The 22,784-nt window shown below is 43.8% G+C and overlaps 1 protein-coding gene across 20 annotated transcripts in view; it reads right to left on the bottom strand.

Moving 5' to 3' along the window:
* The window catches only part of LOC110525840 (autism susceptibility gene 2 protein), a 405,912-nt gene that overhangs the window by 293,164 nt on the left and 89,964 nt on the right, over nt 1–22,784 (bottom strand). For all 20 annotated transcript variants that reach the window (XM_036979978.2, XM_090237745.1, XM_090237740.1 and 17 more), the window contains exon 2: nt 15,143–15,376. In XM_036979978.2, coding sequence (XP_036835873.2) covers nt 15,143–15,376 — 234 coding nt within the window. The remainder of the gene's footprint in view (nt 1–15,142; nt 15,377–22,784) is intronic.

The raw sequence follows: 22,784 nt of genomic DNA, 5'->3' as shown, positions 1-22,784 counted from the left end.
CTCACAACGCCTCGCATTGCATTTGGCTTTGCAAGATGGCAGCAGAGCTTTTTCTACTTCTCCGTCTTTCAAATGGGAACAGTGACCCCCAATGGACGGCAAGATCCTTAAAATCCCCAGTAAAGGGTTAATATCCCCGGCTTGGGTTTACCATCCCCCTACTGGTACATGCAGTACTGCTCATATACAGCAGGGGTCACTGTTGTAGTGCAGTATAACCAGGCTTCTGCAGTGGGCTAAAAGGGGAACTGACTGTGCAGTACAGCTCAGCTGATAAAATCACATCTGTTTCAGTGACACCACTAATCCCATTTAATCCATCTGAGTTTATGTCCAGCTTTGCTGGCCTCCAGACACGGGCTATGAAAACAGGCCAGGGGCCACAGATCCCATTAATGTATTGACCCTAATGGTCTAATTTGGATCACAGTGGTGCTTAAACACATGCAGGCACGCAGAGGCACACACACACACACATACATACATGCAAATATACAGGCACGCACAGGATCTCACACCTCCCCACCCACACCCACACCGGCAAACAAATGACTTTAAGACAAATAATGATTAATGGAATCCTATGAAGTAGTATTGTGTATTTGGATACATTATAGATATAATATTGTTCCTAACCATTGTATGAAGTAATCCATGTAGTTACAGTACAATAACATTTAAGTACATAAAGCTGAATCAATGTATCAACACCATCACAGTGTTATTTCCCAATGACCAAGCCCTGTCTGTTGTCTTTCCTCTTTACGGCCTGTCACAACAGACAGGATTCCGATAGGAGAGCTCCTTTAAAAATATATATATATTTGAACAGAATATTAAAGTAAAATGTGGATCCCAAATACACTGACATACACAAACCCCCAAAAATACATTACAAGAACAAAATATCCACCACACAACATTCCTGCACTCGCCCACAATCACAAATACAATCTAGCCCCCTGCCTCCCAGAACAATCCGCGCTCACGAGCCAGTCGGAACCAGGGAACTCGGATATCCCCGACCCGCCAACCAGCCGAACGCGACACGTGCACAACCAGTCAGCAATTCGGAAACCCCCGAGCCCCGGCCGACACGCAAACGCGTGTCACCTCCACTCAACCACCACACTCCCCGAGATGGTTCACATACAGTCTCCAAACTCTGTCAAATAAGTCTGGTTTTTGCTTCTTTATGGTATATAGAATCCAATGGGCTGTAGCTAGAAGGCATTCAGTTGTACAAATTGACTAGGTATCCCCCTTTCCCTTTCCCATTGTTTCCTTATAGAGTTTCAACCAACCCTTGCTATAACTTGGCAATTAACTTCTTTGGCGTAGCAGGTTCTTTCTGTATTTTGTCTCTGCTATATGCCTTACGGTCATCCAGATTCTGTTGAAGCGATTGAAGGAGATTTTTGAGTTTTGAACTTTAAGAAATCGGCCAAATCTTTCTTAGAATTGATTGGATGACTGTAGAGCGCGACCATAGTACACATGCTCAAAACTCATGATGCCACTTTGGAACCAGGACTTAAAGGTGATATCATTCAATGCTGGAGGTAAGGTGGGGCTATTCCAAGTAGGGGTGCCGGGTGTTAACTCGAAATGACACAACGACAAGGTTCCAGTTTAACAAAGTTCACTATACCATATGACCACCCTCAAAGGTCGCCATTACACTCAAGGCTAGGTCCATCAACGACTAGACTTCCTGCGCATGAGCACTCTTGACTGAGTGATAGCCCCGTAATAACAGAAATATTGGGATACTTAAAACATGAATTTAACACCTGGCGATATTGGTTCTTTCCACCTCATGAATGTATGTACATTTTCCCAAATACAAATAGAATTGAGAATCATTGGATTGCCTTCTTCAGTGCCTTGGACTGGAAGTAATGAATATATTTTAGATCATAAGGTGTTACATTTATGTCTTTGATAGTCCTCCATGCACAAGGACAGTCTGCTGTCCGTTGTTTAGGTGAAAGCAGTTGTTCAGACCAGTAATACATCTTCATATGAGGTAGTCCCCAAGACCTCCATCTTCATAGGGTGTCAATTTGGCTCGAGGTCTTTCCATTCAAAATAAAGTCGGAGAGCAGGCCACTTATTTTATTTAAAAAGTTGGTAATATATCAACCTTGGTAATATATTTATTTTGATTAAATTGTCCCTACCTAGCATAGAAATAGGGAGAGATCTTTATTTATTAAAGGAAAGTAATTGATTTTATTTGCCTCCTCCTCCAGATTGCATGGTATCAGTAGACCCAGAAATGTAATGTGTGTCTTTGTCCTTTTCCACTTAAATTGACTTTCTAAGCTTGAAAAGTAATAATTAGAAATAGGCACTACTTCAGTTCTCTGAAATACAGCACCATATGTGTCCAACAGCTGTAAAATAAATGACAGAGAATGTTCTGGTTCATATAAATAACGGAAAATGTCATCTGCATATATCACATGTTGATCTCCACCAATCTCTATGGCCCAGATTGAGCCATGAGTTCTAATTATTTATGCTAGGGTGTCTGTGGCTAAAGAAAATAAATAAGTCAACAAAAGAGATCTTAACATAATGGGTTCCGCTTTCGGCCGGCCCAGAGTCCCTTCCCCCGCTCCCTCCCCACTGTTAGCAGTTGATGTTACTCTTCAACAACACAGACCACAAAGCAAATCAGGGAGAGGAAAATAGGTTTATTCAAAGAGAACAAATCATGCGGGGAGGTAGATGTACATTCTCCCCCGTCCTCAGTGATTCTCCTCAGTGATTCTCTCCACAGAACAAAGGGGCAGGATGTAGTTTTATAACCCAGCCCTAGCCTGTGGTTGACCAATTAGAATTCCTTGCAAATAAAAACTGGACCATTGGCCAAATAACAAGTATCCTATTTCAGGTTCAATGTATAAACAATTTGGACCAATGGGAACTTGCCATGCAGCTATGAGTCCTGGACTGAAATTCCTCCCATGTCTCTGACCCATTGATATTATAGAAAAACCACTATTTCCATTGATCGTTACTCCTCTATTGACCTCTCGTCCTCTGCGTTGTGTATTTATCTTCAAATATTCTTACACCACTGACAAAAAGTAACGCATATCTCTCACCAAGGCAGAAATGATACACTGTAACTATAAATCAAGGACATTTTTATTGATATCAATAATTACCATAGGTAGCCTATACTACAGCAATGTGACGTTTGAAATGAAATAAGTCTGCTACTATGCCCAATTGCTACAGTGACAATTGAAGGCTACAACAAGTAGTAGTAGTTTTAATGGCAATATAAAAGCATAAAAGTGCACATTAAATGGTATAAACATAGCGTTCTATTTATCATTATCGTGATAATTCAGTCAATATATCGCAGAGCTCTACTCTATTCCCTATTATACTTATATTTAAAAACTATACCATTACAAACCAGTCAACGTACGTATTATTATCACAGTTCTACAAAAATGCCTGAAACCCAAATTACTGCACAATCACATCCATCATCCCACTAACGAACATTACGCCTGCCTGCCACCACTATAGATCAATCAAAACGTAAAAGCAACGTCAGCCAAACATTAGAGCCAGTTTATGCAGCACGTTTTTGCTTCTCCAGGCCCGTAAACCACTAACCCATACCATTACTGCACCAGACCTTGCATGAAGGCCATGTCTCTTCAGCCTTGCTAATTCAATGTTCCCTGCCGTAACTTCTTTGGGATAGGGGGCAGCATTTTCACTTTTGGATGAATAGCGTGCCCAGAGTAAACTGCCAGTTTACAGTCCCAGATGCAAATATATGCATATTATTATTAGTATTGGATAGAAACTGTTTGAATGATGTCTGTGAGTATAACAGAACTCATATGGCAGGCAAAAACCTGAGAAAAAATCCAAACAGGAAGTGGGAAAGCTGAGATTTGTAGTTTTTGAACTCAGCCCCTATTTCACAGTGGGATATGGGTTATTTTGCACTTCCTAAGGCTTCCACTAGATGTCATCATCTTTAGAACGTTGTTTCAGGCTTCTACTGTGAAGTGGGACCGGATGAGAGCTCTTTGAGTCAGTGGTCTGGCAGAGAGTCACGCGCTGGTCACGCGCATTTCACATGAGAGCGACCTACGTTCCATTGCTTTTCTACAGACAATGGAATTCTTTATTGAACATTTATGATAAAAACATCCTAAAGATCGATTCTATACTTAGTTTGACAAGTTTCTTCGACCTGTAATATAACTTTTTGAACTTTTTGTCCGATTGGACCTGAATGCGCTTTTGGATTTGTTTACCAAACGCCCTAACAAAATAAACTATTTGGACATAAATGGGCATAAATGATGGACATTATCGAACAAAACAAACATTTATTGTGGAACCTCGATTCCTGGGAGTACATTCTGATGAAGATCATCAAAGGTAAGTGAATATTTATAATGCTATTTTTGACTAATGTTGACTGCGCAACATGGCGGATATTTATTTTGGCTGGTTTGGGCTCTGAGTGCCATACTGAGATTATGCTTTTTCCACAGCGTATCTAAAGTTCCATGCATAACACTTGAATTTTCATCAACATTTATAATGAGTATTTCTATGAATTCATGTGGCTCTCTGCAAAATCACAGCATTTTTTAGAACTACTGAACGTAATGCGCCAATGTAAAATGAGATTTTGTGATATAAATATGCACTTTATCGAACAAAACATACATATATTGTGTAACATGAAGTCCTATGAGTGTCATCTGATGAAGATCAAAGGTTAGTGATTCATTTTATCTCTATTTGTGCTTTTTGTGACTCCTCGCTGGAAAAATGGCAGGGGTTTTCTGTGACTTGGTGGTGACCTAACATAATCGTTTGTGGAGCTTTCGCTGTAAAGCATTTTTGAAAACAGACACTGTGGCTGGATTAACAATAATTTTATCTTTAAAATGGTGCCTAATACTTGTATGTTTGAGAATTTTGATTTACGAGATTTCTGTTGATTTGTATTTGGCGCCCTGCAATTTCATTGGCTGTTGGCGAGGGGTTCCGCTAGACAGGTTAATTGTCCGTGAGTGCTATTTCTGGGTTCCCAACAGCCTCTACCCCGGCTGCAGCAGGAAGCAGCTCAATAAGGGTGGACTACTAGAGAAGAGCTGGGACGTGTGTCTGTGTGTATGGGCCCTGCACTGTGCCCACTATGCCCTGGCCAAATGCCTAACATGCCCCAGCATTAATCATGACTTACCCCCCCATGCAATATTCACCTGACTAAGCGCGCCGGGCCAGAGGTTGTCAGAGCTGTGTGTGTGTGAGTGATTTGATTTAGGATGTTTTTTTTCACTCACTCTTTTTTTCGCTGAGCACCATGCAGTGCTGAGAGATTGATGTGTTGGCCCAGGGGACCTGTGGAATAATGGAGCTGGTAGAGGAAGGCGAGTCCTGAGAGGACCAGCAGTACTGGAGTGCAGTAGGTCTGGGTTTAGGCCCCTGGGGTTAGGGTATAAGTCTGGCGGCTGGTGTATAAATTTGGAGTGGGTTTGGTGCAGGGACTGGGACTACGGCAGGAGTTATCAGAACCTCCTACTCAGTGCAGCATCATTTGTAATTTTAACACTAATAGGGCTAGGGCTAGGGGCTAGGGTTAGTGCTGGGAATGGGGCTAGACTTATAAGTGCAGCTCCACTCAGGGCAGCACCATTTGCAAATTGTACACTGCTCCCCAGACGTCCCTGGCACTGTGGGCAGGAGGCTGCCGTCCAAAAGCAAACAAGGTGGGCCACACTAGAGCCCACTGAGGAGTCTGGAGTCCTTAGACAAACTCTGGAGTGTGGTTGGAAAGCTTTTCAGAGCAGAAAATAGACCATTTAGATTAGCTCTGGAAACACTCTGAGGCAATGGATTTACACCAGTCAATTTACACCTAGTCATAGCTAAATAGAGATTTTAGATGGACATTTCAGTGAGAAAATGTCTACAAAGTCTAGCCTGTTCCTCATATGACTCCGTGTTTGCTAGATTCAGTTTAGACTGTAATACTTCATTGACTTCCTCTGAGGAAATGATCTGCACAGTCTTGTGTAACATAAATAACGAACATTAGATAATATAACACAATGCCGTTACTATATCCTTCTTGTTTTTTATCCTGAGTTAACAGTTGCTATTCTCCTCCTACTCATACGACAACACAGAAACAGGTAGGGAGACAGTGAGAGCCGAGTGCCACTGCCAGCCAAACACTCATCTCCTCTCTTCTTCTCTTTGATGCAGGAGCAAAAGACAATTAGCCCCAGCAGCATATTCATCATGCATATGTGTTTGTGTTACCGGCAGCCCACTAATTGGTCCGTCAACTTCTATTAGCACTGCCACTACTCTGCACATCGCTGTCTTTGTCTGTCTCTTTATCTCTCCTCAGTGAGTCTAGATCACCCTGCAGAGTTCAGTACAGATACCTCAGCTGGACTGTGTTCATTAGGGCATACCGTCACAAAATGTTTTGCACGGAAAACGAAAAGAAGTGTTTCTGGTTCAGATAGTTTTTTTACTAAGAGAAAAAATATCAAATATGCACATCCTACGTATCAGGTGCAAGACAGAAGAACATATCAAAGACAAAAGGAATGTCCGCAGCTCTGGTTAGTCCCTCATGGTGATTTAATCAGACGCACAAAAAAGGGAAAGTTTCGATCCTGGAGTTTTGGACCTACAGTACTGAACATGACCCTGGCTCCAGCGCCATGCATCCTTTCATTCCCAACTCTGTTAGCAATACCCCGTTCGAGTTCAAATGTTAACCTGAATCACAGGGGTCAAGTCCCTCTTATCACAGCACCCCTTACAGCCATCAACCAATGACATAACACGTTTTATGTTTTACATGCCTCCAGCCAATAGTTTTTTTTGTTAATTTATTTGCATTGTTTGTAACTTGTTTTTGTACTTACTTTTTTCATAATGATCTCTTTTGACCGAAAATAACTTCTGGACATCAGCACTGCGATTACTCACCACGGACTTGCAGAATCCTTTTTTCCTTTCACGACTCTGACGGGCCCGATGCGAAGGATAGCCTGTCCTCAGGAACAGGCCCCGATACACGTGATCTGCATGAATAGGAGGCGGAGAAAGAGAAGCCGAGGGGGCGGGCTGCCTTCTGAGAATTCATAGGCGATCGAATAAACCACGACTTCCTTCCATTCTGCAAGCAAACGTGCAATCATTGGAGAATAAAATCAACGAGTTATGCGGAAGATTAAACTACCAACGTGACATTAAAACTGTAACATCTTATGCTTCATGGAGTCGTGGCTGAACGACGACAATATCAACATACAGCTGACTGGTTATACGATGTACCGGCAAGATAGAACAGCGGAGTCTGGTAAGACAAGGTGCGGAGGACTATGTATTTTCCTAAATAACAGCTTGTGCACGATATCTAAGGAAGTCTCGAGCTACTGCTCGCCTGAGGTAGAATATCTCATGGTAAGCTGTAGACCACACTACCAACCGAGAGAGTTTTCATCTGTATTCTTTGTAGCTGTTTACATTCCACCACAGTCAGAGGCTGGCACTAAGACAGCATTGAATGAGCTGTATTCCGCCATAAGCAAACAAGAAAACTCTCACTCAGAGACGGCGCTCCTAGTAGCCGGGGACTTTAATGCAGGGAAACTTAAATCCGTTTTACCAAATTCTTATCAGCATGTTAAATGTGCAACCAGAGGGAAAATAACTCTAGACCATCTATACTCCACACACAGAGACGGATACAAAGCTCTCCCTCGCCCTCCATTTGGCAAATCTGACCATAATTATATCCTCCTGATTCCTGCTTACAAACAAAAATTAAAGCAGGAAGCACCCGTGACTAGCTCAATAAAAAAGTGGTCAGATGAAGCAGATGCTAAGCTACAGGACTGTTTTGCTAGCACAGACTGGAGTATGTTCCGGGATTCCTCCGATGGCATTGAGGAGTACACCACATCAGACATGGGCTTCATCAATAAGTGCATCAATGATGGCGTTCCCACAGTGACCGTATGTACATACCCCAACCAAAAGCCATGGATTACAGGCAGCATCCGCACTGAGCTAAAGGCTAGAGCTGCCACTTTCAAGGAGCAGGACTCTAACCATGAAGCTTATAAGAAATCATGCTATGCCCTCCGACGAATCATCAAACAGGCAAAGTCTCAACACAGGACTAATATCGAATCGTACTACACCATCTCTGACGCTCGTCGGATGTGGCAGGGCTTGCAAACCATTACAGACTACAAAGGGAAGCACCGCCGAGAACTGCCCAGTGACACGAGCTTACCAGACGAGCTAAACTTATTCTATGCTTGCTTCGAGGCAAATAACACTGAAACATGCATGAGAGCACCAGTAGTTCTGGAAGACTGTGTGATCACGCTCTCCGCAGCCGGTGTGAGTAAGACTTTAAATAGGTCAACATTCAGAAGGCCGCAGGGCCAGAAGGATTACCAGGACATGTACTGAGAGCATGCGCTGACCAACTGGCAAGTGTCTTCACTGACATTTTCAACCTCTCCCTGTCCGAGTCTGTAATACCAACATGTTTCAAGCAGACCACCGTAGTGCCTGGGCCCAAGAACACAAAGCTAACCTGCCTAAATGACTACTGAAAGGATGGTCATGGCTCACATCAACACCATCATCACAGAAACCCTAGACCCACTCCAATTTGCATACTACCCCAACAGATCCACAGATGATGCAATCTCTATTGCACTCCACACTGCCCTTTCCCACCTGCACAAAAGGAATACCTATGTGAGAATGCTATTCATTGACTACAGCTCAGTGTTCAACACTATAGTGCCCACAAAGCTCATCAATAAGCTAAGGACCCTGGAACTAAACACCTCCCTCTGCAACTGGATACTGGACTTCCAGACGGGCCGTCCCCAGGTGGTAAGGGTAGGTAACAAAACATTTGCCACGCTGATCCTCAACACAGAGTTGTGCTCAGTCCCCTCCTGTACTCCCTGTTCACTCATGACTGCACGGCAAGGCACGACCCCATCACCATCATTAAATTTGCCGATGACACACCAGTGGTAGGCCTGTTCACCGACAACGACAAGACAGCATATAGGGAGGAGGTCAGAGACCTGGCCGTGTGGTGCCCGGACAACAACCTCTCCCTCAACGTGGTCAAGACAAAGGAGATGATTGTGGATATAGGAAAAAGAGGACTGAGCACGCCCCCAGTCTCATCAATGGGGCTGCAGTGGAGCAGGTTGAGAGCTTCAAGTTCCTTGGTGTCCACTTCACCAAGAAACTAACATGGTCCAAGCACACCGAGACAGTCGTGAAGAGGGCACGACAAAACCTATTCCCCCTCAGGAGACTAAAAGGTTTTGGCATGGGTCCTCAGATCCTCAAAAGGTTCTACAGCTGCACCATAGAGAGCATGGTTGCATCACTGCCTGGTATGGCAACTGCTCGGCCTCCAACTGCAAGGCACTACAGAGGGTAGTGCGAACGGCCCAGTACATCACTGGGGCCAAGCTTCCTGCCATCCAGGACCTCTATACCAGGCGGTGTCAGAGGAAGGCCCTAAAAACTGTCAAAGACTCCACCAACCTAGTCATAGACTGTTCTCTCTGCTACCGCACGGCAAGCAGTACCGGAGTGCCAAGTCTAGGTCCAAGAGGCTTCTAAACAGCTTCTACCCCAAAGCCATAAGACTCCTGAATATCTAGTCAAATGGCTACCCAGACTATTTGCATTTCCCCCCCCACCTCCCCCCCCTTTACACTACTGCTACTCTCTGTTGTCATCTATGCATAGTCACTTTAATAACTCTACTACATGTACATACTACCTCAACTTACCGGTGCCAACGCACACTGACACTGTACCGGTACCCATCTGTATACTGTATAGTTTCGCTATTTGTTTTACTGCTGCTCTTTAATGAATTGTTACTTTTATATCTTCTATTCTTATCTGTATTTTTTGAAACTGCATTGTTGGTTAGGGGCTCGTAAGTAAGCATTTCACTACACCTGTTGTATTCGGCGCATGTGACTAATACAATTAGTATCAAATTGATTTGATTGGCTACATTACAGACCCAGAGACTGGTGTTAGAGTGCTCTGCACTGAGGGGTGATATGCTGTTTAAGTGGTGGGGTGGTGACGGGGGTCATTTGGCGAGAGATTGTGTGCCCTGCTGCTGTGGATGTGTAAAAGGAGGAGGAGGAGGAAGAGGGACAGAAGCTGGAGGAGGAGTGGAGGAGAAGCAGGAGTAGGAGCAGAAGCTGGAGGACGAGGCGGAGGAAGAGGGACAGAAACTAGAGGAGAACAGGGGAGATATTCTATCAGCTTGGAGAAGGAAGGGGAGGATGAGACGGAGGGGACAGGATATTCAACAGAGCAGATAACCTGGGTCTTGGTCTTCATCTGCTGCATTACTTTACAACCTAACAGCCTGTACTGTTTTCCCGCCTATCAGGCTTTACAGCCTCCAGCCGCTATCCCACTACGCAGCAGCAGCGTAAGAGTGAACACACCAGTGAACTATGCCCCAGTGAACAGTTAGCCCCGGCTGATCTGATCCCCCCCCTCCCGGCTTAGTGCTTAAAAACATACCTAGATAGGCTATGCAGTGTGGACCTAATCCTGCACTCCTCCCACAGACAAACAGATAGGGTATACAGGATACATCCGCAGGTTCATAGACTCTGACTCTGGGTCAGCACTGATGTCCAAAGGGCTTACATTGGAGCTAAAAGGCCGAGGTTAGTTTAGATATGACCATATGACGTTAGTGAGATCATGTTTACCACGCCAGGGAACAACACTAAAGTGTTCTACAGGAGCACCGTCAAGAGCATACTGGGTGCACACTGCAGCACTTGATGCATACTGCTTGCCCTTCAGGACACAGGAAGGCCAAGAAGATAATCAGGGACCTCAGCCACCCGAGCCACGGCCTGTTCTCCCTGCTTCCGTCAGTCAGACGCGGGCAGTACAGGAGCATCATGGCTAAAACTAACAGACTGGACAATATTTTCTAGCCCCAGACCATCAGGCTGCTGAATAGCCACCATCCTAACCTCCCCCCGTACTGCTCCCTCTATGGATTTTATTCCCCGCCCCCCCAATGGACAATTACCCCGCCCACATCCCAATGGACATTTATATTTATCCTTTTTACAGTATGTATATATTATCTAAAAAATATGTTTTATTATTGTTTCATTCACACCTGCACTGTCTGAGCTCAGAGCTTAAGTATTTCACAGTACACAACAACTACATCTGTGCATTTCACAGTACACAGCAACTACATCTGTGCATTTCACAGTACACAGCAACTACATCTGTGTATTTCACAGTACACAGCAACTACATCTGTGTATTTCACAGTACACAGCAACTACATCTGTGTATTTCACAGTACACAGCAACTACATCTGTGCATTTCACTGTACACAGCAACTACATCTGTGTATTTCACAGTGCACAGCAACTACATCTGTGTATTTCACAGTACACAGCAAATACATCTGTGTATTTCACAGTACACAGCAACTACATCTGTGCATGTGACTAAATTAGAATCAAAATAAAATACAAATACAAATCTAATCACTAATAGGATGCTAGGCCACGCAGCAGGCTGGAAGACGAGAGTATGATGTATATATAGTGTGTGTGTGTGCGTGTGCACGCGTGCGTGCGTGCGTGTGTAAGGGCTGGGCAGCAGGCAGGGCTGTTGTTTCACTACAGTCAGCATTATCATGTGTTTTCATAACCAGTTTTGAGGTCATTGAAGATCACAATGCCCTAAGTTGTCACAATTCATCATATAACAGATATTGTCTTCCCTTGGTACATTTTTACTGAGGTAACGCAAAAGAGGAGGCCGGGAACTGTGAACAGAACAGAATTCGAATAAATCGTTTTTGACATGCTTGCCATACGTGCCTGAGAGCAGAGAACCTGCTTCTGCTCCAGTTGCCAGCCACGGAAGATCAGGAAGAGGATAAGAGCACACCGGGGACATCTCTTCACTGACTGACGTGAGAGCTAGTCAGGCAAACCAGGAGTAGAGAGGAGGAAGGACACGAGGTCCTAGGGTAATTGGTTCAGTTGAGTAAAAAGTCTCCCCTAAGTGCAGTCCTTCTAATATATAGCCTGGTTCAGTGAGGGGGCAGTAAAAGGCACACTAAGTCCAAATTCACATGGGCCAAACACTGACATCAAACCCTGTGAATCTCTTACATACAGACATGATAGTTAGAGCCTTGCTCTTAGGACACATCTCAAAAAGCACCCTACTCCCTTTATAGCGAACTACTTTTGACCAGATGCACTATAAAGGGAATAGGGTGGCATTTACAACACAGACCCATCCTCCTCTGACCCCAGGGTGTTCCTGGGAAAAGTCTGTATTTTACCCTCCAACATCAAGCAGCTAGCTCTCTATTCAAGTTCCCTCAATAAGCAGCATGATTAGAGGGGCTTTGGAGGTTTTTATAATGACTCTCTCTCTCTTCTCTGTGATATCAAAGCAGCTATACGGAAACCTACACACACACGTACATAAACACCATCTTTCATATCCAGATGGCTGCTTTGTTGAGGCTTCCAACCCCACTACAATTACCACGGTATGAAAGTTGTGTGTGTGTGTGTGTGTTATCGAGGAGGAAACAAACTAAGTTGCCAGTGGGGAGAAGCGAGGATGATAAACAGCCACATGGGCTATAATAGCCTCAGTTTACAATGGTGCCAAGGACATTTTCAGTAGGAGATAAAAACACAAAGGCTCTCATCAAACCCCATTCCCATCTGGAATGCTGTGTTTTATATGCATTGGATTCCAGAGATGCTTTGGAGCTGTTTTAGAAGACTCTGATAACACGGCTGGAGGAAAGAGAGAGAGAGAGAGAGAGAGAGAGAGAGAGAGAGAGAGAGAGAGAGAGAGAGAGAGAGAGAGAGAGAGATTCTGCCACTGCATTCTCTACAGTCTACATAAGGGTTCTCCAGTCAATGCCATAGTCTAGATATATGTGTAGAGCATGTTAACTTCTAGTGATGTCACAATACCAGAATTTTTATTTCAATACCGATGCCAGATTTCTTATCATGATACCTAATACCAAAACGCATATTAGCCAAACATAGAATAATCTTGGGCATCTTTTTCGTTTTTTGTTGTACTTTGTGTTAAATTCAAGCTCAGATGTAATGGTAGGCCGACTCACTGTAGCAGATGGAGTGGTGGGCACTTGACATTAGACTAAAATCCTTCTGGAAAATCATATGAGACTCAGAAGACAACATAACTTTACAATTCAATATATAGATACACACATATATATATATATATATATATATATATATATATATATATATATATAAAACTTTAGACCTTCCCCTCGCCCATACCCGGGCGCGAACCAGGGACCCTCTGCATACATCAACAACAGTCACCCACGAAGCATCGTTACCCATCGCTCCACAAAAGCTACAGAGCAAGGGGAACTACTACTTCAAGGTCTCAGAGCAAGTGATGTCACTGATTGAACCGCTATTTAGCGCGCACCGCTAACTAAGCTAGCCGTTTCACATCCGTTACATATACACACACACACACACACACACACACACACACACACACACACACACACACACATATATATATATATATATATATATATATATATATATATATATATATATATATATATCTCAGGGTAAATGTGCTCATTCTGGCCATAATATTGGGTCAAATTACATCAATGTTGAAATAAGACACTGCCCCTTTAAGAGAGACTTTTGCTCTGGCTACAGTCATCAACAGTAGCCTATCGCTAGTTTGCTACTATGTTCTCTATTGAAAGTTTACTCTTGTAAATCACTTTCTCTAAAATAAATGAACTCAGCGAGTGGATTGATGAGTGCTTATTTTTGCTCGTCTGGACAGCTCGTGTGTGCCATGTGAATGCATCAACTCCCTTGACTGAACGGTGCTTGAATGAACAACCAATCAGTTTTCCATGTGTAATCTCAACAATGTGGTGCTGACTGCGACGCAGAACCAGCGGTTTCAGAGCATGTAGGCTAAATGTTGAACTGGCCCAGTCGACAAATCACTAGACAGACTTGATTCTCTCAGTCAGTGTACGATGCGAGACACATTCGATACAAGAACCAAAAGTAACAAATTCTAGTATTGAAACAATTTTCCAGTGGTGTAAAGTACTGAAGTAAAAATACTTTACTACTTAAGTAGTTTTTGGGGTATCTGTACTTTACTATTTATATCTTTGACAACTTTTACTTTTACTTCACTACATTCCTAAATAAAAATATGTACTTTTTACTCCATACACTTTCCCTGACACCCAAACGTACTTGTTACATTTTGAATGCTTATTAGCAGGACAGGAAAATGGTCTAATTCACAGGCTTATCAAGAGAACATCCCTGGTCGTCCCTACTGCCTCTGATCTGGCGGACTCACTAAACACAAACGCTCCGTTTGTAAATGATGCCTGCGTGTTGTAGTGTGCCCTAGGCTATCCTTCTCTATTAAGGTATGTTTACTTTGACCCAAGTATGACAATTAGGTACTTTTTCCACCACTGCAATTTTCATGTTATAGTATCGAAAAAGTACCTACGTTTTGGTACACCGTACAACACTATTAACTTCCTTATTAACATATCTTACCAAGGAGGTATTCGGGTCAGATGAGGAAGGCTCTCACTACACAGCCTCGTTATTTGCTTTAATGGCTTCCTGCCTAATCTTCTCCCTGTGTCAGACTCTGACTCAAATGGCCTAGCAGTACAGGCTGCCCCTGGCCACCAGTACTGGCCTCAGTCAGTCTGAGCGTGACGGAACTTCCAACACAGTGAGTGATTCAGGGAACATACAGAACGAGAAACAACACCAGCAACAGGACCCCCATGGAAAATAGCCTTCAGCCTTAATTATGTCTATCCTCCATAACTTTACGTAATGTCGTCTCCGGCTGATGTGGCTTCATTTACATTCCAATAGAACACCACACAGCACTCAGGTCTCCCTAAAAGAGGTCTTCTGACCTCAATGGTACTTTCTCGATAACTAAGTTAAATAAAAAACCGACCTGTTTGTTCTTCTTGGAGTAGGTTTTCTTCAGCAGTCTGTCGTTCATCCTCTCCTGCTCTCTCTGGGCGTGGTTGATGAAGCCATTCTCCAGGGGGTCCAGAGACGTGGGCATGACGTTCTCCTCCTCCTCCTCCTCCTTCTTCTGTCTCTTCACCACCGTCTCCTGCTGCTTCTCCTCTCTCCACCTCTCCTTCTCCTTCCGCTCCTGAGACTTCAGGGCCCCAGTTTTCTTCTGGAAGAGAAGAAAAGAAAGCATATTAGAGCATATTAGCAGGATATTCATGTATGGAAAAATAGGATGCGCGGGTTAATGTTAGCGAACAGTCAAGTGCACAGCTGCACCTTTGCTGTGTCAGATTATTCAAAGCAGAAATAAAGACTATGTACAGCAACAAAGTCAGTAGTAGACTCTCAATACATGTTTTATTCAGTCAGCAGAAGCACAATACTTCCCTCAAGTCCCTAATCATATTATGGCTCTGTCTTTGATAAGCTTATAATGATAGGAAGGAACCTTTTCTTGAAAAAAAAAACAGTACAGTCTGGTAAAAATGGCCCCTTGTTAGGTTGACAGACAGCTACAGTTAGCTACTGTTACATCATGGCCAGGCTACCTCATCTTGATGTCTAGCACTTGAGTCATCCCTGGGTAGGGCTGGGTAGTGTATACCCATAATTATTGATTAAACCAAGGAAGAGCACTAAGGGTGAGAAACCTCTCTCGCGAGGGCGACTTGCAAATAACCCAGAGATAACGTTGCAGCCAGGATATTGATATGGCTTCAGTTACACATCATGACATAGTTATTGGTAAACAAACAAAGTCTGAAATAACAACAAAGGAGAGTCCAACTGGCGGGACACTGACACACTGCTGCCTGAAGCCGCACACAGTGCCCTGCACGGGGCTGTAAGTTTAGATTGCGACATCTGTTCTCTGCTACATGGCTCTGCTAGGCTAGGCTACATTACAGTCACCCCTACCGTGTGGATTACTGTGGAGAGGGAGCAGCTCCGTCTGAATAATCAAATAATTGGTTTGGGGGGGAGCAGCAGATGGCTATCACATTAGCGCTAACACAACAGCACTGATACATTTACAAAGGTGCGTGAGCAAAGCTTTCCTCCAGGCCCTGTGTGTTAGCTAGGCACATCGAACACAAACACAAAGAATGGATGTAACATCTCTGGGATGAGAGTCTCGTCTGGTCTCTCTTCTCTCCCCGAGCTACATATTGGTGCTTTAAAAGGATGACAGAAAGAAAGAGGTCGCGGGCTGAGCTGACACGACTTTGAGAGGAGGCTTTAATATTACTGACATCCAGCCCTGCGCGAGGCCGAACAGAACAGTCCTCTTCAACCCCACTAAGGTATCACATTCATTTCTCATAAGGCCAGAGAGAAAGCCAAAGTGTGCCACTTGTCACGCAATTCATTACCGTGAGAGCCATCTCTGAAGTGATTTACCGGGAAAAAGAGAGACAAATTGACAATAAAGGACATGAAAAGTGCTACCAGGTGTATTCCCTCTTTAGGAGGGCTGAACCTTCACATGCCACCCATCAATATTCATCATCTCAAAGAGGAGATTGGCAGTTCAAAGTTATTCAATTTGCATGGCAGACCCCACCTCCTGGGTTATTATTAATAGAAGCATGTCTAGTTAACACGCTAGGTGTTTGAGCTGTGGGATCAATTAGAGTTACACTCACTGATATTGTGTCTGGTGGTCCATGTGTGAGTGTGTGTGTGTGTGTGTGTTTCATGGCAGGAAGAACACACACAACACATTAAAATTCAAACGTTCACACATCACTCAGAGATGGGCAACTGGCGGACGCGGCACCACTTTTGTAGGCCAGCGGATCGATTTCCAACCAAATATACAGTGGGGCAAAAAAGTATTGAGTCAGCCACCAAATGTGCAAGTCCTCCCACTTAAAAAGATGAGAGAGTCGTGTAATTTTCATCATAGGTACACTTCAACTATGACAGACAAAATGAGAAAAAAAATCCAGAAAATCACATTGTAGGATTTTTTAATAATTTATTTGCAAATTATGGTGGAAAATAAATATTTGGTCACCTACAAACAAGCAAGATTTCTGGCTCTCACAGACCTGTAACTTCTTCTTTAATAGGCTCCTCTGTCCTCCACTCGTTACCTGTATAAATGGCACCTGTTTGAACTTGTTATCAGTATAAAAGACACCTGTCCACAACCTCAAACAGTCACACTCCAAACTCCACTATGGCCAAGACCAAAGAGCTGTGAAAGGACACCAGAAACAAAATTGTAGACCTGCACCAGGCTGGAAAGACTGAATCTGCAATAGGTAAGCAGCTTGGTTTGAATAAATCAACTGTGGGAGCAATTATTAGGAAATGGAAGACATACAAGACCACTGATAATCTCCCTCGATCTGGGGCTCCACGCAAGATCTCACCCCGTGGGGTCAAAATGATAACAAGAATGGTGAGCAAAAATCCCAGAACCACACGGAGGGACCTAGTGAATGACCTGCAGAGAGCTGCGACCAAAGTAACAAAAAATTACAGGCCTCTCTCATCTTTTTAAGTGGGAGAACTTGCACAATTGGTGGCTGACTAAATACTTTTTTGCCCCACTGTATATACAGTTGAAGTCGGAAGTTTACATACACTTAGGTTGGAGTCATTAAAACTATTTTTTCAACCGCTCCACAAATTTCTTGTTAACAAACTATAGTTTTGGCAAGTCGGTTAGGACATCTACTTTGCATGACACAAGTAATTTTTCCAACAATTGTTTACAGACAGATTATTTCACTAATAATTCATCTATCACAATTCCAGTGGGTCAGAAGTTTACATACACTAAGTTGACTATGCCTTTAAACAGCTTGGGAAATTCCAGAAAATGATGTCATGGCTTTAGAAGCTTCTGATAGGCTAATTGATATCATTTGAGTCAATTGGAGGTGTACCTGTGGATGTATTTCAAGGCCTACCTTCAAACTCAGTGCCTCTTTACTTGACATCATGGGAAAATCTAAAGAAATCTGCCAAGACCTCAGAAAAAAATTGTAGAGCTCCACAAGTCTGGGTCATCCATGGGAGCAATTTTCAAATGCCTGAAGGTACCACGTTCATCTGTACAAACATTAGTACGCAAGTATAAACACCATGGGACCATGCTAACGTCATACTGCTCAGGAAAGAGACACGTTCTGTCTCCTAGAGATGAACGTACGTTGGGGCAAATCAATCCCAGAACAACAGCAAAGGACCTTGTGAAGATGCTGGAGAAAACAGGTACAAAAGTATCTACATCCACAGTAAAACAAGTCCTATATCGACATAACTTGAAAGGCCACACAGCAAGGAAGAAGCCACTGCTCCAAAACCGCCATAAAAAAGCCAGACTATGGTTTGTAACTGCACATGGGGACAAAGATGGTACTTTTTGGAGAAATGTCTTCTGGTCTGATGAAACAAAAATAGAACTGTTTGGCCATAATGACCATCGTAATGTTTGGAGGAAAAAGGAGGAGGCTTGCAAGCCGAAGAACACCCTCCCAACTGTGAAAGACGGGGGTGGCAGCATTATGCTGTGGGGGTGCTTTGCTGCAGGAGGGACTGCAGGTGGGACTGGTGCACTTCACAATGGCATCATGAGGCAGGAAAATTATTTGATGATATTGAAGCAACATCTCAAGACATCAGTCAGGAAGTTAATGCTCTTCCAAATGGACAATGACCGCAAGCATACTTCCAAAGTTGTGGCAAAATGGCTTAAGGATAACAAAGTCAAGGTATTGGAGTGGCCATCACAAAGCCCTGTCCTCAATCCCATAGAAAATTTGTGGGCAGAACTGAAAAAGCATGTGCAAGCAAGGAGGCCTACAAACCTGACTCAGTTACACCGGCTCTGTCAGGAGGAAAGGGCCAAAATTCACCCAACTTAGTGTGGGAGGCTTGTGGAAGGCTACCCAAAATGTTTGACCCAAGATAAACAATTTAAAGTCAGTGCTACCAAATACTAATTGAGTGTATATAAACTTCTGACCCACTGGGAATGTGATGAAAGAAATAAAAGCTGAAATAAATCATTCTCTCTACTATTATTCTGACATTATACATTCTTAAAATAAAGTGGTGATCATAACTGACCAAAGACAGGGAATTTTTACTAGGATTAAGTGTCAGGAATTGTGAAAAACTGAGTTTAAATGTATTTGGCTAGGGTGTATGTACACTTCCGACTTCAACTGTATATACTGTATATGAATTTATATACATATATACACTCACCGGACACTTTATTACCCCACCATGTTCACGAAAATGGATAGCTCCTACATGCTCCTATGATGAGTGGTTGCCAATTAGTTTTACATATTGTTTTACATACATTGTTTTAATGTGTGTGTGCAAAGCTTTCATCATGGCAATGGGTGGCTACTTTGTTAAACACTTTTTTGGTTACGACATGATGGCATAGTTTTGATGTCTTCACTATTATTCTAAATTGTAAAAATAAAGAAAAACCCTGGAAGGTGTAGGTGTGTACCAGCTTTTTATTTCTAATTTGTATTTATTCAACCAGGCAAGCTAGTTAAGAACATAAATCTTAATAAAAATGATGGCCTACCGGGGAAGAACGACAGATTTTTACTTAGTCAGCACGGGGAGTAATTCCATCAACCTTTCGGTTACTGGCCCAACGCTCTAACCCCTAGGCTACCTGTCGCCCCAACTTTTGACTGGTACTGTATATATCATTTGTTTTACATGTTTTACAAGTGTTTTTTGCTTGACTGATGGAATGTTGACTTCTGGTTAGGCAAGCTAGCTAGTTAGCTGACTAATGTAAATATTTGCATTGAAAAGATTCATCTCAGCACCGTCTGGTTTTTGATCAATGAGACCGGACTGTATTTTGAAAATGGCAGAGACTGAGCTTGTAGTGAGAATGACTACTGCTCTGGACAGATGTGTGCTGGCCTTTTTTGGCACTGTAGCAGCAGCTACACGTTGGTTGTGGAGGAGTACAAATTCCAGGCTACAGAGAGGCTGAGCTGAGAATGACATCTGGGCCAGCCAGCCAACCAGCTCCGTCACCATTATCTGGCATCACAGGCCACAGATCGAGAGGCCGAGGATAGCATTAGAGTCGGCAACCCATCATCTAGCTCAATGTTGGAGCCTGAGATCGCTGATCTACTGAGGGAGTCCTGCTCTAGGACCTAGGCTATGACAATGTCGTCCTGTCCTTTGTTTTGTTGAATGTGTAACCCAAGTTTGTCTGGTAGGCTAGGTCTACTGTGTAGGCCAGGACTACTATGTTTATGTTTGTACATTTTGAAATGGTCAAATAAAACTAGCTATTCAGACAGTGAGTCACGTGGGTGTGGCATTTTCAATTGAACGTTAGAATGGGCAAAATGAGTGACGTAAGCAACTTTGAGCGTGTATGTCGTCGGTGCCAGGCACACCGAATCCAGTACCTCAAACAGACAAATAATGGTGTGGTACAAGTGTGGTGTGCAGAACGGCATCTCTGAACGCACAACTCGTCGATTCTTTGTCACAGATGGGCTATTGCATCAGACGACCACCCCGGGTTCCACTCCTATCAGCTAAAAACAATAAGAAGCGCCTCCAGTGGGCACGCGATCACCAACACTGGACAACTGAGGAGCGGAATAACATTACCTGGGACATGACAGCAAATTCAGTCTGCTTGAGTGGCCCGTGCAGTCTCCAGACCTCAAACGATAGAGCATCTTTGGGATGAGAAGGAAGGGGCTGTTCACAGCATGAATGTACCGCCGTCCAGCAACTGCATGATGCCATCACGTCAGCATGGAGAAACATCCCTGTGATATGTTTCTGGAAACTTGTAGAATGCCCCAAATAATTCAGGGTGTTCTGGAGGCGGGGGGTCCGACCCGGTAGTATATGGGTGTACCTAATAAACTGGCCCGGCAAGTTTATTGTGGGTATGTGGGTGGGTATGTGGGTGGGTATGGATGTGAATACACATACCCACAGCAGTCCCTCAAAATTGTGACCCCCAACCCCATCAAAGTTGCCCATCCCCGATATAGCTGGTTGCACTGTAACCTCCGTGAAGGCCTAAATAATATTTTCGCATGCAAGACTAAACCAGCTTTCAACCTGCGGAGCATAAACACACACGCACCCACGCACGCACACACAGACACACACATAGACACACACATAGACCAAAAACCAAAACAGCAAGAAATGATGACACCATCTGGAAAGCTTTAGCTGGGAACGCCTGGAAATGAGGAGCATGTGGAGCAGATTCTGCAGGAGTGCTTGAGCGTGCCACAGGGCTGCACAGAGAACAAACATTCAACCGCAGCAGTTTACCAGGATAATGTTTTGTCACATGTACACACCCCGAGCCAGACAGGGAGGGACAGAGAGAGTAAAGAGTGGAAGGTAGAGAGAGAGAGAGAGAGAGAGAGAGAGAGAGAGAGAGAGAGAGAGAGAGAGACTGGATCTGGACGGGAACAGGGATCCGCTAGTCTTTACAGGCAGACATAGTAACAGGAGAGACCACTAGACTGGCCTGACCCCAACACGTTGCCATGGCAATGGCGAGCTTTGTTGCCAAATTGCACTAGAAGGGAGGGGAGGGTGGGGGGAAAGGCTTGTATAAAACCAAAACCCACACAGTCATCCCAGGCAGGGGGAAAGTATGGTACGGCCTGCATCTGAATATGGAGCAGGGGATGTGGAAGTGCACTGCAGACAGGCCCTATAGGGGCGGTAGTACAGCGAGTCAGCCGCATCCCCTGGTCTGGTCATTCCCTTCGGTGCTTTTCACCGGGCATAGAAAAACCACACGGCAAAAGGCAGAGCAAGCGAGAGAGAGAGAGAAAGAGAATGACAGATAGAAAGAGAGCGAAGAGAGAGGGTTCCTTCTCGTGGTGGTGGCTAATGAACATCATCACATTTCGCCGGCACTTCTCTTTCCATCCTCAGTAATTATTTAGGAGACACAAAGAGCCCAGCTGGGGATCACTTTTACATTAGAGGCTACAGAGAGGTTACAGGGGCATCTTTAAACAATTAGATACACTATGCCAGCCACGGTGTGCTTACAGAACCACACTACTTAGGTAACAGTTATCCTGTGGTCGTTTCTAATGGCATGTGAATGGTTTTGTAGAATGATGTTGCCTGTTTCTGCTATTTTTGTTTCAGTAAGCTGTTGTTAGACATAATAATTGTGTTTCAATTAATCCCATTGGGAGAGAGTTTGTGACAGCTTGAATACATTATCAATGCTCTGACGGTTTAAATCCATGTCTCTGTTACAATGTCCACTATAACAACATCACAGCCCTGATCAAAGTCCTTTGTGTGTGTGTGTGTGTGTGTGTGTGTGTGTGTGTGTGTGTGTGTGTGTGTGTGTGTGTGTGTAGGCAGTCAGTCAATCCCCGGAGAGTAAACTAGGGACTACTTCTGCTTGGTCCCAATGGTTTTGCTGTCACAACTCTATGATAGCACCACCTTTCTGTGCCACATTCATACGGTCGGGTAACTTCTCCCCATTACAGCTGAGCATCTTCTCACTACATTAATGGAACCGGGCTCCCAGACATTGGGGCCTGTCAGAA

This window comes from Oncorhynchus mykiss, chromosome 6 (genome assembly GCF_057628025.1).
Source record: "Oncorhynchus mykiss isolate SJ-2025 chromosome 6, ASM5762802v1, whole genome shotgun sequence".
NCBI lineage: Eukaryota > Metazoa > Chordata > Actinopteri > Salmoniformes > Salmonidae > Oncorhynchus > Oncorhynchus mykiss.
Note: the sequence above shows the minus strand (reverse complement) of the source record. Positions and strands in the feature narration are given on the sequence as shown.